The sequence below is a fragment of the Raphanus sativus genome, unplaced genomic scaffold, assembly GCF_000801105.2.
Source record: "Raphanus sativus cultivar WK10039 unplaced genomic scaffold, ASM80110v3 Scaffold0716, whole genome shotgun sequence".
In the NCBI taxonomy this organism is placed as follows: Eukaryota; Viridiplantae; Streptophyta; class Magnoliopsida; order Brassicales; family Brassicaceae; genus Raphanus; species Raphanus sativus.
Genome location: NW_026616032.1, coordinates 18,903 through 32,096, shown reverse-complemented (window position 1 = coordinate 32,096; position 13,194 = coordinate 18,903). Strand labels below are relative to the sequence as shown.

The 13,194-nt window shown below is 33.4% G+C and overlaps 4 protein-coding genes across 5 annotated transcripts; all 4 read right to left on the bottom strand.

Moving 5' to 3' along the window:
• Positions 1–336: 336 nt before the first annotated feature.
• Positions 337–1,196, bottom strand: LOC130502867 (uncharacterized). 2 transcript variants are annotated; one of them, XR_008940492.1, is made up of 2 exons: positions 1,022–1,190; positions 337–954 (listed from the first exon to the last, which is right to left on the bottom strand). XR_008940492.1 is itself a non-coding variant. In XM_056997598.1 (2 exons), the coding sequence occupies exons 1-2, from the start codon at positions 1,118–1,120 to the stop codon at positions 640–642; spliced, it is 366 nt and encodes a 121-aa protein (XP_056853578.1). In that variant the 5' UTR covers positions 1,121–1,196; the 3' UTR covers positions 389–639. The 2 variants fall into 2 exon arrangements, 1 of the variants encoding a protein (XP_056853578.1); XM_056997598.1 differs by having other exon boundaries at positions 389–954; positions 1,070–1,196.
• Positions 1,197–1,959: 763 nt separating this feature from the next.
• LOC108812149 (dirigent protein 22) lies at positions 1,960–2,750 on the bottom strand. Its single transcript, XM_018584324.2, has one exon. The coding sequence runs from the start codon at positions 2,698–2,700 to the stop codon at positions 2,137–2,139; it is 564 nt and encodes a 187-aa protein (XP_018439826.2). The 5' UTR covers positions 2,701–2,750; the 3' UTR covers positions 1,960–2,136.
• Positions 2,751–6,330: 3,580 nt separating this feature from the next.
• LOC108805589 (feruloyl CoA ortho-hydroxylase 1) lies at positions 6,331–8,001 on the bottom strand. The gene is made up of 2 exons (XM_018577510.2): positions 7,445–8,001; positions 6,331–7,058 (listed from the first exon to the last, which is right to left on the bottom strand). Exons 1-2 carry the CDS (start codon positions 7,954–7,956, stop codon positions 6,485–6,487), a joined length of 1,086 nt encoding a protein of 361 aa, XP_018433012.2. The 5' UTR covers positions 7,957–8,001; the 3' UTR covers positions 6,331–6,484.
• Positions 8,002–9,389: 1,388 nt separating this feature from the next.
• Positions 9,390–12,174, bottom strand: LOC108807601 (IQ domain-containing protein IQM2). Its single transcript, XM_018579868.2, has 7 exons — positions 11,987–12,174; positions 11,331–11,768; positions 11,071–11,251; positions 10,899–10,987; positions 10,710–10,800; positions 10,272–10,616; positions 9,390–10,178 (listed from the first exon to the last, which is right to left on the bottom strand). Exons 2-7 carry the CDS (start codon positions 11,744–11,746, stop codon positions 9,534–9,536), a joined length of 1,767 nt encoding a protein of 588 aa, XP_018435370.2. The 5' UTR covers positions 11,747–11,768; positions 11,987–12,174; the 3' UTR covers positions 9,390–9,533.
• Positions 12,175–13,194: the final 1,020 nt, after the last annotated feature.

Below are 13,194 nucleotides of genomic sequence, written 5' to 3'. Positions count from 1 at the left end.
CAACTGGTAGATTTCTTTTGTTTGGTGACACGATGTATCGGACTTATTGTTGATAGTTGGACATATTGTTGATACTTTCAAGTCTTCTGTATCAGTCAACCCATTGTATAGACGTTTATGCATAGGTCTACATAAACATGCATGTGATCCATTCTCATACTACACAATACACACCTTGTTATATGCATCTATGCACTAATTAAATTCCGCATACATCCTATACATACTAATATCGAGTCATTCATGTTTGAGTGATATGGCTTGACAAAGACTTCTTGATGTGTTAAATCAGTTTATAATATTAAGTCATTCATGTTTGAGTGATATGGCTTGGAATTTTAATTCTCTGGTTTAATTTTCTTTTGTGAATAAATTTTGATAATTGTTAGGAAAAAAGGTTGGACAAAAGTATCATTTTTTTGAAAAAGAACTTTTAATTTAAAACATAAGTATTACAAAGATAAGACTTCGGATCTTATAGTGGGATAAAGTTTGCACGAAACAGGTTTCGTGTAATATTTAGACTCTATCTAAACAAAGATAGATGCTAGTAATGACCATTAAATGACGATAAAACAGAAACTAGCGAGACGAACCACGGCCATTGCGACCACACTTCCTCCTACCTCGCACTGTATTCTATTCCATATTATGGTACTTGATCGGAGGTTTTGATTCCCTCCCACCTCTGGTCAAGTTGATAGAGTCAGGAGGTTCAATCTCAGCTTTATCCACATTTTCTAACACTGAAAACCGAAAAGAACTCTCAAATGCAGAATGTATAGGTGTTGTGGTCATCAGATCAACAACTAAAGATTCTATGACCTCATTGTTGGTAATATGAGATAGATAACAATCCATAACTGGGGTAGGAGTAAGAGTAGATTGTGAATCTACTGATGTGGCAGTAGAGCTGGCTGAGATAAGCGGAGCAATAGGCGTCTGTTGATGAAGCTGTATAATAAAGGTCAGTGATTTATGGTAAAATAATTTTAATATACTGTATAATATTTGAACTTACAATATAAAATACAAACGAATAGTTGTAAAAGAAAATACAAACTAATACATCATGAGCAAATCGAGATGTTTTCTCATGATTTTTTTCGCCGTAGGCCATTTTTATTGTTGACTTTCCTCTCACGCTCTACATTTTGTTATTTTTAGGAAACTTCTCTTTTCTTATTTTGTTCTTTGCGTCTTTGAATTTAGAATGTTTTACTACTTATATAGACGAGTTGCGATGACTACTTACCAACAACGCGGCAGGACACAACTGGTAGATTTCTTTTGTTTGGTGACACGATGTATAGGACTTATTGTGGACACTTTCAAGTCTTCTCTATCAATCAATCCATTGTATGGACGGTTATGCATAAATCCACATAAATATATGATCCATTCTCATACTAGACAATACACACCTTGGCATATGAATCTATGTATGCACATATTCCATCCTATATATCCTAAATATATTGGCCTACGATAATTTTGCTTCATTGGTGACTGCAAAGATTTTTTTGATGAGTAAATTCAGTTTATAACTAAACAAACCAACAAAAATGTCTCTATCACAGAGGCATCTTTCGTGTTACAGGACGTCATAGAGATATTAAGGAATGGTGGTTACACCTTTCTGCCTCTAGAGACTATCTAAATGTAGTTGATACTCTCTAAACAAGCAAGAGTTAACAAAGAAACACTATGTTGTCATTGGTTACTTTAATTTTTTTTTTAAATAAAAATGTAGAAAAAAACACTTTGACCGGAGTGTTTACCTTTTTTGACCACGAGATAAAAAAGATATAGCAAAATTTCCTTTTTTGTTTCTTACTTTATGTATATGATGATGAGTACATGTATGTGCAATGCATGCTCTTTTGCATGATATGCCATAAAATAACAACTAATTTGGTAAAATTCAGAGTATTTTAAAAATATACACAATAAAGGTCTACTTTCAAAACGTATAATGATTATCGATAAATTTTAGGTAGATGATTTTTTTCATTTAGAAACAAACTATCGGCCCACACCATTACAGTATGTTGATTGAATGACGGAAGAAATGCTAGAAACGATCATCTTAGCACAATAACATCAGTCAACACAATCTTATTATGATTAACTATCTTAGTAATGCAAGACAAAACAGTTATACTCAACGATGGCATCTCCTGTTTTTTTATCGAACAACTTAGTCCTAAGCTCGACATGACCTCTAGCGAGCCGGAAGATTCCACTTCCTCCGACCACTGGCATTTCCCTAACTTCAGAGAGCACTGTGTTCCGACCGAGAATCGTGATCGTACTTCCATTGTACTCCCCCGTCTTGAAAGCGAAGGTCATCGCCATCAAGAAACCTAGCTCAGGTTGGGCTGCTCCTGCGTAGAAACCTTGGGCCTGACCCACCACAGTAGAGTTAATCGACACACCAGATGTTAGTTTGTTGTCCATCATTGTGATTGATCCGAAGTAGGTTGAGGAGTACTTCTTAACCGGCGGCTGGATCATAATGGAACTAGGATTTTGACCGCTTCGGATGTCATGCCAATAGACTCGGAGATGAGTGAGTTTCTCCTTGTTGTGGAGGCGTTCCGGGTTCATTGTGCTTGCGAAGTCTCCACCATCTCCGGCGGAGGCAATGGTGGTGAGGAGGAGGATTTGTGCGGCGAGGATAAGAATAAGCTTTGACATTTTGTGATGCTGCTTTTTTGGGTAGAAATCTGTGTTTAATTTCTTTTTGTTCTTAGTTCTTGTTATAATGGGTGTATATATAGATGAAGTTATGGTCTACATATAACGAGTTTGTATGTGAATGCAACAAACGAGTATGGAAAAAACAAAGAAAAAGATAATCAGTATTACTCTTTTAGATTGAAAGTTATTAGTTTAATTACTTTATTTTGTTTCTCAAAAAAAAAAACTTTATTTTGTGGGATAAACTGGAAATTTTAATCCTCTGTATTAAACTTTTGTGTTTTGAATTGTGGTATGCAGTAATTTACGAAAAAATTGGTAATTATTAGGAAAAATGGTGGACAAAAGTATTATTTTAGTTGGTCAGTAATAGCTTTTGGGTCAGTAAGTCGTATGATTTAGGGTAAAATAACCAATTTCAAAAATATTGCATAATACTCGAAGCTTATAATAAAAAATACAAATACAAACGAATAAATCATGGGCAAATCGAGATGTTTTCACACGCCCTAAATTTTGTTACTTTAAGAGCGGCTCCAACATCTGAGCCGTCTGCTATTTTGTGTGAAGGTCTGTTTGAGACCCGTAAATGCATCGACTTTTCTTTGGAAGTAGGGCCGGTCCAGAAAACAAGCCACACAAGCAACTGATTAGAACATTTAAATTAGTAGGGCGAATTTTTTTGAATTTTTTTTTAGTTGTATCTATAAGTAAATAAATCTTGTAGATTTTCTTGTTAAAATATAATTTACATTATTATGTTAAGTATAGTTGGACAACTTTTCTCAGTTTTTCTAGTTATTTCGAATGAGTTATTTTTAGTATTAAGTGTACACTATGAAAAAAAATTAGTTAATAGAAAATTTAATACTATGTTTATTTATTTGTTAATTAGTTTCATAGTAAGTTCCATCAAAAGTTGTTGATAGAAAAATAACATTTATAATACATTGGTCTCTCTTAAATGAATGTTAATTAAATCTAATAAATCGTTATGTGATCTAGTTTATCTGGATAATTAGAAAGAACAATTATTTCGAACTATGTATCAAGTAAAAATATATTTTCTACTAATAAAAAGAATACATAACATAAATATCCATGAATTAAATCTTCTTGTGTAATAAAAATGAACTAGATTCTGACCCGCACGCCCGTGCGGGTGTATAGTTCAAAAATATATTACTATTTATTTTCTATGTCAATATCAAAGCTGGATAAAAAATTCAAATCTGAAGAACCGAACCGATCACGATCCGAAAGAGTAATGCCAAACCCGAACCAAAATTGATTAAATATCTAAATTATTCAAAATTAGATATTTAGACAACCGAAACCATAACCAATTCGAACCGAAGTATTTTGGATATCAAAATATATCCGAAAAAGATTTTATATACTTATATATATTAATTATTTTTAGTTTTAATGTATATAAAAACATCCGAATATATATGATGATACTTTTAGGTTGGTGTAAATTCTTGAAAATATATAAAAATAGTCAAATATAAATATCCAACATAGTGGAAGTACACTTGAAACACCAAAAATATTTAAAATAACTTTTGATCCAAAATTTAAACCAAACCAATTTATATGTTAAGTTTAGGTATTCTGACATATTTTATTCAGATTTATATACAATATATTATTTTATTTATAGATTTTAAGAAATTAAAAATATATAATGAATTTTAAAAAATAAATGGGTTATCCGAACCCGAACTGAACTCGCAAAGATCCGAATATAATTCGAATTGAAATTTAGAAATATCTGAATGAGCTGAAATCTTTGACTCCGGAAACCCAAAACCCAAACAGATCCAAAACAAACCTCAATGGATACCTAAACGCCCAATCCTAGTCACTATTATGTATCATATATATGTCATCATATTAATTGTATTGGTCCATCATATAAATAATCATATAATTAATAGTATTTTATATGTACCATTTTATAAATAATCACATATATTATTATTTAAATTTTAATGTGAAATATAAAAACTATAATTTAAGTTGGTATATGAAATTATTCTTTTTGTTGTATTTTTCTTATATATATTAAAACATTTTTAATAATGGTTATTGGAAAATATTTTAGTAAAATTAATTTTTTGAATATATGCATATTTTAAATAAATTTTTGATATAAATGAACTTTAAATTATTATTTTGATTTGAAATATGCATATAAAATTAAAATTTTATTTTATGATTATTTTAGAAAAACAATGTTTTTAGGTAATTATATTAGTCCATTTTGTATATTTTAAACTGATATAATGGATTTTCAATTTTTATTAATAACATAATCCATTACTTTTTTTCTTACTTTTATCCATGTTTCAAAATTTTAATTTTTTGCATTAGCTTTTTTATGAATTATTATTGATTTTATGATTTTTTTTTGAAAATCGAACTCTTGAAATTTTTATATTTGACTTAACTAAATAAGGTAATAATACTGTTTTTAAAAATTGTTTTATATAATAGACTATTTATATTTCAGTTTATGTTTTTATTTTCACCATAAAGAATTATAAATATAGTGACAGAACTGTAAATAAAAAAAATATAGAAAGAAGTTTGTTTAATTTATTGTAAAAACAATGGCTAAATGTTTAAATAAAAAAAATATTAAATATTTTATTCATGTTTCTAAACAATTCTCATTTGTTATTAATTTATTGAAAATACAATGGTTAAATGTGTAAATAAAAAATAATACACATCTCTACTATCCATGTTTTCCAAATATATCTCATTTATTCAACTATTTTTGTTTCCAAATAATCCAATTGTGTACTTCAACTTTAATAACATAGATTCATCAACTATGAATCTGTAATATCTCCAGGTGATGACATCCCTCTCCACAACAGTGACATCTGAGGCGTTTGCGTTTGGGACGAGGAGGAGAAACAGAGTCTTGAAACAGAACCACATCTTGGAGACAAGTTGACTTGTTCTAGTGCTTGAAACTAAAGCTCTGATGGATAATCTCTTGCACAACCGATCCTTGGTCCTGCACCCGTTGTCCATTTGCATGATAGTTGTTTCCCAAGTTGGAAAGATTTAGTTTCCTTCTTTGAATTTATCCTTTTCAGGATTGATTCTTCTGGAATATTGACTACTTCGTCACTCTCTTTGGTTTCTTCTTCTCCTCCTTAGGGTGAGGTTTGCTCTGAAGGTACTGATTCTCTTTCTAAGTCAATAATCTCTTCCTCCTCCTCTTCATCATCACCGGAATCATAGTCTTCAGTTGCTTTGGATTAGGTTTCACCTCCAGATATACTCAAGGATTCACATTCTTCGATATTATCCATCACTGGAGTTGTTTCTTCTTCTCTTGGATCAGCTCTTTCTTGAAATGAAACAGTCTTCTCAACCTCCAATTCTTCTTCCAAAGAATGGTTTCTCATATGAGTGCTTCTCTGTTTGTACATGGAGAACTCGTCTTCATCTGTAGGACTTGCCGTCTTCCAAAAATTGGTTTCTCATATGAGTGCTTCTTCGTTTGTTGTTTACTTCAACAGAGCATCCTCTTATTCATCTTATCAAAATCTGATATAGGTTTTTGAATTCAGTGTAAATTCTTGCTTGCGTAACACTTAAGTAGACAAAAAGAGAAATTGTAGCTTATACAACACTATCAAATAATGTCCCAAGAAGCCATCAGACTATGTCTGTTCTTTATTCACCCACAAATACAGACAAGGAGCAACAAACAAATAAAACCAAGAAACCAAACTCCATCGAGAGCTGATTGTGATCATATCTTGGCAAAATCAACGGTCTTCTTTCCATCATGTGCCTTCTTGAAGAAGTACCTGACATAATCAGAGTACACGACGTCTCTGTAGATAGGTTCCTCTCCATTGGCTATCACCTCAGGAAGAGGACCAATCACGGACTCTGGTTTTGGATTCACAAAGATAGGAACCGAGATTCTGTTGTTGCTACCATTAGCTAAGACACGATGCTCCACGCTCTTGTAACGACCATTGCTCAAGATCTGCATGGCGTCTCCGATGTTGATCACGAAGGATCCGGGGACCGGTGGCACGTGAACCCAGTTCCCTGACGACAGAGAACGCACGTGGAGGCCACCGATCTGGTCTTGTAAGAGAATGGTGAGGGAAGAGACGTCTGAGTGGCGACCAACACCAACGGTTAGGTCAGGGTTAGGACAGATGGGATAGTAGTTGAGGTTGACTCGAACTGAACCCATGAAGAGTGACTCTTTGGTCTCGTCTAGCTCTTTCACATTGAGGTTCTTCCCTAAGTACTCTAGAAGCTTCCTCACCATTGTCTTGGACTTGTTCATGTACTCTAGAGCTTCATTCCTAAAATCAAGAAAATCAAGAATTGTATATGAAATTGTAGATAATTTAATTAGGAACAAAATATTTATCTTGCATGGACTAACTATTATGGACTGTTAAAATTTTGATTATAAACTAGGTTTCGTATGTGTTCCAAATAAAAAAAACTAGGTTCCGAAAAATTTGTGAAATTTAAATCTCATTATATATAAATGAGTATATTTACATATATATCAGTTAATCTTTTTAGAATATAATATTTTTTTGGTTTAGGCTTCACAAATTATAAGCGATTCACTTTATCAATCTTTAACTGTTCAATAATAGTTGGTCGCAAGATAAACATTTTATTCCTGTCATTATGAATCAATGATTAAAATAGGGACATATTTGATTTTTGAACTCACTTGCAAACATCAGGCCAAAACTGTTCAGCTTCAGCTTCAGAGACAAAGAAGAGACTGAGATAATCTTTCCACTCCAGAGCCTTCTCTGCACGAGGACTAAAACTCGTACCGAACCTAACATTCGTAGACAGAGAATTCTCCTTGGTGTATCTGCTCTTCTCCTCAACTGGGAGATTAAAGAACATGTGAGTAGCGGCCTTCACGTTGTCAAGAACTTCCAAAGGAACTCCATGGTTGATCACTTGGAAGAAACCCCATTTCTCAGCAGCGTCACATATAGCTTCAGCGACTTTGCTCTCGTCGGGGTTCGACATGTCGATGACAGGAATGGCTTCGTCTGTCTCGTTGACGAACTTGTTGATGAGACGTTCTTCGAATGGTTGTATGTATTGGTCTGGGAGAGCTTTGATTCCTGTTTCTGATAAACCCTTTACGCCGTTTCCTTCGTTTACAACGAACTCGGTTACTTCAGCTGGGTCTGCGAATCGGGCGGTAGAGAGTGTTGGAGCCATTAGGTGGAAATATTGGGATAAAGATTGCGGATTTGGATTGTGTTGTGTTGTGAAGATAAGTTACAAAGGGGAGAAAGTATTTAAAAGAGAATGGTTTGAAGAAGAGAAAGAGTAATCAGGTTATGAGCGACCAACCTCTATGGCTCTCACCATGCTTCTTCTGCTGTTTCACTTTTCTTCCCGCTTTCTTCCTTTTATTTAAAATTTCCATTTACATTAAATTAACAATGTTTCAAAAAATTATATATGTATATATTTATTTTCTCGAGATTGTTAGTTTTTCAAAAGTGACATGTTTTTGCTATCAAAGATTAACTAAGGTAGAGCACATTAGTTTTGGCAAAGAGAAAAGATCATGTCATTTTTATAAAATGTTTAAAATTTAAATACATAAAAGATATATAGCATGTAGAAATTAAATTAACAAAAATGTAATTTTTATGAAAGTTATATATGTTACATGAGTTTCCACATTAAGAAAATGCAGATTCTTGTGATGGGGTAGTACTAAAATTATGCAAGATAATGTTATTCATAAGCCTTTTTTTCAGAAAAAAAAAAGATAATGTTATTCATGACTCATATGCATGAAATTTTTGAAATGACGCCCATTGGTTTGTTAGATTAGTTTTGCATTGGTTTGGTTGGTGGGTTACTAATTTAAGTAATAAATCAAATATTTTAGCATCTAAAAGTCATACATACGTTTAATAAGCTTAGTTATTAGTAAGTTATTAATCATGATGATTAAGTAAAGCCAAATGTCATATATTTATGGACGTCAGTCAGTCACATATAACAGTTATATTTAATATGTTCTAAGACAATGTTCTATCCATCCACGACAACGATAGTTTAGTTCTTAACATTTTTATCCAAAAGTAAAACAAATAATAGTTTGTTCATGTCAGTGTTTAATTATTTTGTTTCTAAATGATACAAAGTTCTATCAATCTGTGGTCTCATCTAACAAACCATATAGCCGTACACATTGCAATTATAAGAAGGAAAAAAAGAGACTTAAACCAAAAGATTTTCTCGTGACATCACAAACCTGAAAGTTGTGAAAATAAACATGATTTTCATTTGGTAGGTGGGAAACGCATGAGACTAGGCATGGTTCTTGTTGCGCAAAGCAACCAAACATTCTAACGGGCTTATTTTGACCAAACTTAATGGGCCTTTTAAAAGCCTTACCACGCTCGCATCAACAGACAACAGGTATCGTGAGATGTGCAGCCTAGGGCTTTGAATCTCCACTGAGTTTTCCTGAAAATCGAGCTGGAAAGGTAAAAGTGAGGAACAGTTTTAAAAATGTCTGGAATCTTGAATCACTTGTGTGCATTAACAGGCTTTTTCCAAAACCAAAAAAGCGTAGAAAAGGAATCTAAAATACTTTTAAATCTGTAATTCTTGTTAAGCAAGAAACCAAGTAAACAAATGAAATGCTGCCGTGTTACACTAAAAGATAAAAGACAATAATACAAAAGAATTTCTAAGTCATCATCTTCTCTATTCACACAAAAAGAATAGATCGGACCGAAAGAACTTAATGTGTAATAAAAAAAAATCATCAGCTATGAATCTGTGATATCTCCAGGTGATGACATCCCTTGCCATAACGGTGACATCTGAGGCGTTTGCGATTGAGACGATGAGGAGAAACAGAGTCTTGAAACAGAACCACATCTTGGAGACAAGTTGACTTGTTCCAGTGCTTGAAACTGAAGCTCTGATGGATAATCTCTTACACAACCGATCCTTGGTCCTGCACCTGTTGTCCATTTGCATGATAGTTGTTTCCCAAGTTGGAAAGATTTAGTTTCCTTCTTTGAGTTTATCCTTTTTAGGATGGATTCTTCTGGAATCTTGACTACTTCTTCTTCACTTTCTCTGGTTTCTTCTCCTCCTGAGGTCTGCTCTGAAGGCATTGATTCTTGTTCTAAGTTAAAAATCTCTTCCTCCTCCTCTTCATCATCACCTGAATCATAGTCTTCAGTTGCTTTGGATTGGGTTTCATCTCCAAATTTACTCAAGGATTCCACATTCTTCGGTGATTCGATATTATCCATCACTGGAGTTGTTTCTTCTTCTCTTGGATCAGCTCTTTCTTGAAATGAAACAGTCTTCTCAACCTCCAAATCCTCTTCCAAAGAATGGTTTCTCATATGAGTGCTTCTCTGTTTGTACATGGAGAACTCATCTTCATCTGTAGGACTCATCTGAAAAACACAAAACAGAAAAACACTTATAAGAACATAACCTTCACAAATTCAAGATCTAAGAGTCATTCAAATCAAATCTCTTTCTCTTACCTTTACATCAGTGATGTCAACATCATTCTCTCTAAGGAAAGACAAGAAGTCCAAGAAGTTCTCTTCAGTAGGTTGATAATGTCCACTGTGTGGCCAAACAGCCTTGAGAACACCATCCTCAACAACTAATCTTCCAGCAGCAACAGTAGCTCCTCCAGCTAAGAAGCTTGAATGTTGAAAAGTACCCTTCTTCTTCTTCCCAACATACAACACTTTCGACGTGCTGAGCACGAAAATCCATTTGGAATCACTATCTTCCATTGAAGAATTATGAAGCATTTCTCCACTGTTCTTGTAAAAAAACTTTCCATCTTCCACAACAACCTCATAAGCTTTCCTTTCCATCTACACAACATAAACATGACAACAATAAGAAACAAGTTTCTAGTTTTATCGGTAAAGTTACTTGTTGAGCAAGTAAAAGAAATAGATACCAACCGGACCAAGGTACTTGATGCACTGTTGTTGAAGTTTCGATCTAGAACATTTCTCCACTAGATTTACTTCTTTCCCCTCTCCAATATCAAGCCTGAAACATTTGAATCAACACACATATATATCTAAGTTTAGTTTTCATGATTCAGCTCAAATCATTTAACAAAGATGCTAGTGAGAAGTAATTATTACCAGTAGAAGAAAGGTTCTCTGCTCTGACAATGGAGCCATTTGTTGTAGTAAAAGTGCAAGTTGTGTCCATACCGATGTCTAGGGTCGATCTGTTTGCATTAAACCAAGATCAGACCAAGTTCAATCCAAAAAAATTGTAGTATTAAAGAAAACTAGCCTCTATAAAACTTACCGCTTCAAGCCAATGTTGTAGGGCAAGCTTCTGTGCCTTTCCATTCTTGGACAAACCTTTACCAACCTTAGCTGCTCTAGTCCTAGCTCTAGACCACCTCGAAATCGCGGTCTCGTGCTTCTCAATATCAAAGAAAGATATAGAACTTCTCTTCAGCTCAGCAAAATCCAAAAGTTTCCACCTGTTTACATAAACAAACATTAGATCACCACAACAGAACATATGAACCAGTTTTTTAATAAGAAAAAAAAAAGACTAACCAGCTTTGCTCCACGAGCACTGCACAATCAGCCAGCTTTCGCCTGGTACGGAAGCTTTTGTAAACTTTCTGTAACTTAATAGCAGCTTCGTGTTTAGGGTTCCTAGGATCAAGAACCGAGAGTTCTCTAGCGATCCCACCAGCATTGTCGCTTTGTTTCAAGAGAGACCTCTTGAGAGAGATCATTCTCTCTAGCTGCATCCCTTTGAAGCTAACGGATTTCTCAACGACCATTTTACCACCAGATCCCATGGATTTCAAGATGGTTGGCTCTAGAGTTCCGTCGTTGAAATTTACAGATCTTTTGGGAGTCTTGCACTCGTCGTCATCGCCGAAGCTTATGGACTTGACCGTGACAGAGTCTAGAGCAGCTTCCACGTCGTCTTGCTCGAACTGACAGGAGAATGATACACCCATTCAACGGAACAGAGATTCTAACCTGAAGTGAAACATCACGAATCTGTTATGTCTGAATCATAAACAGAGAGAGAAGAAAAAACAGAGTTTGAAAGAAAGAAAAAAAAACAGAACTTTCGGATCTGAAAAAAACAGAGCAACCCGGAAATAAATCACAACCGATTAAATGAAATACATTTTCTCCTTAAAATATAAAGAGAGAGAGAAGAATCAGTCGTGGTCAAGATGAATTATAAGTACCTCGAATATACGTTTTGGCACTTGAACAGGTTTATCCTCAAAGCAGAGGAATCTTGAAACTTTCTGTTTATTTCTTCTTGAATCTTCTTTTGATACTCTTATGTTCTTGAGAGGAAGAGTCGAGAGGTTTTTCTTTGCTCTTGTTTTCTTTTTTGAAGGCTCACAAATCGCAAGTTACAAACTCTTCAGGGATGGAGTTTATATATATAATACCGTCAACTCCAGAGGGACAAGACAGGGTAGAGAGAGAGAGAGGGTGTGTGTTAGAGAGAGAAAGAGCAGCGTCGATATTTCCAACCACGTGTTTTTCGTAGCTGCAGAATATTCATACGAGGTCAAATGTTCAAAGCAGATTTTACTCTACTCAATTAATTATCCCAAAGAATAATATTGAAGGTCAGGCAAGAATTTTTTTTCAATTATATGATTATATCAAAAACTAACTAATAATTATATTTATAGATAAACAGATAAATAAAAGTTAACTGGAAATACTATGTGAATAATCTTTTAACTTAATTAGGAATTCGTGCCGTCAAAAAAAAAAAAATTAAGAATCCGTATGACCACCAAAAAGTTTTTTTTTTTTTTTTTTTGCTAAATTTACAGTTCGGTGCAATATTTATGAACTTTAGGAAGTAAATTTGAAATATAAAGAAATTAACTTTCAAAAAAATATATAAAGAAATTAAGTTTTTTTGAAACATAAAAGAAATTAAGTTATCCGCGTGATTTTTAAATTTATAATAATGTTTAGTTAATTTCTCAAACAACAAGTATTTTGTATTTATTTTATTTTTTTGCTTTTTACCTTTCAATATCATAGACTGCCTTTACTAGTTTTTCTCTGACAGATTATAGTGTATTGGTTTCTATTTGTTTTTTAAAGAAAATCTTTTAGGTGAATTTCTTCTGTTTTTACGTGACTTACATTTTCTAGTGTTAAGCCATGCCCTGTATAATGTTTTTTTATGCCCTGTACAATGTTCTTTCTTTGAGTTTTTAAATCTCCATAGAAAATTGGTCACCAGCCAAAAAATAAAATATATTTGACTCAATCCATTTCTTTTTTTATCTTCTGAATTTGACTCGTTCCAGTTTTTGAGTATTAGTTAGTACAATTTTATTTTAGCAAAAGAAAATTAGTAGAATTTTTCTATCACTATAATAAAGTGACGTAGTTGCATACGTGGATATTTTAAGTGAAT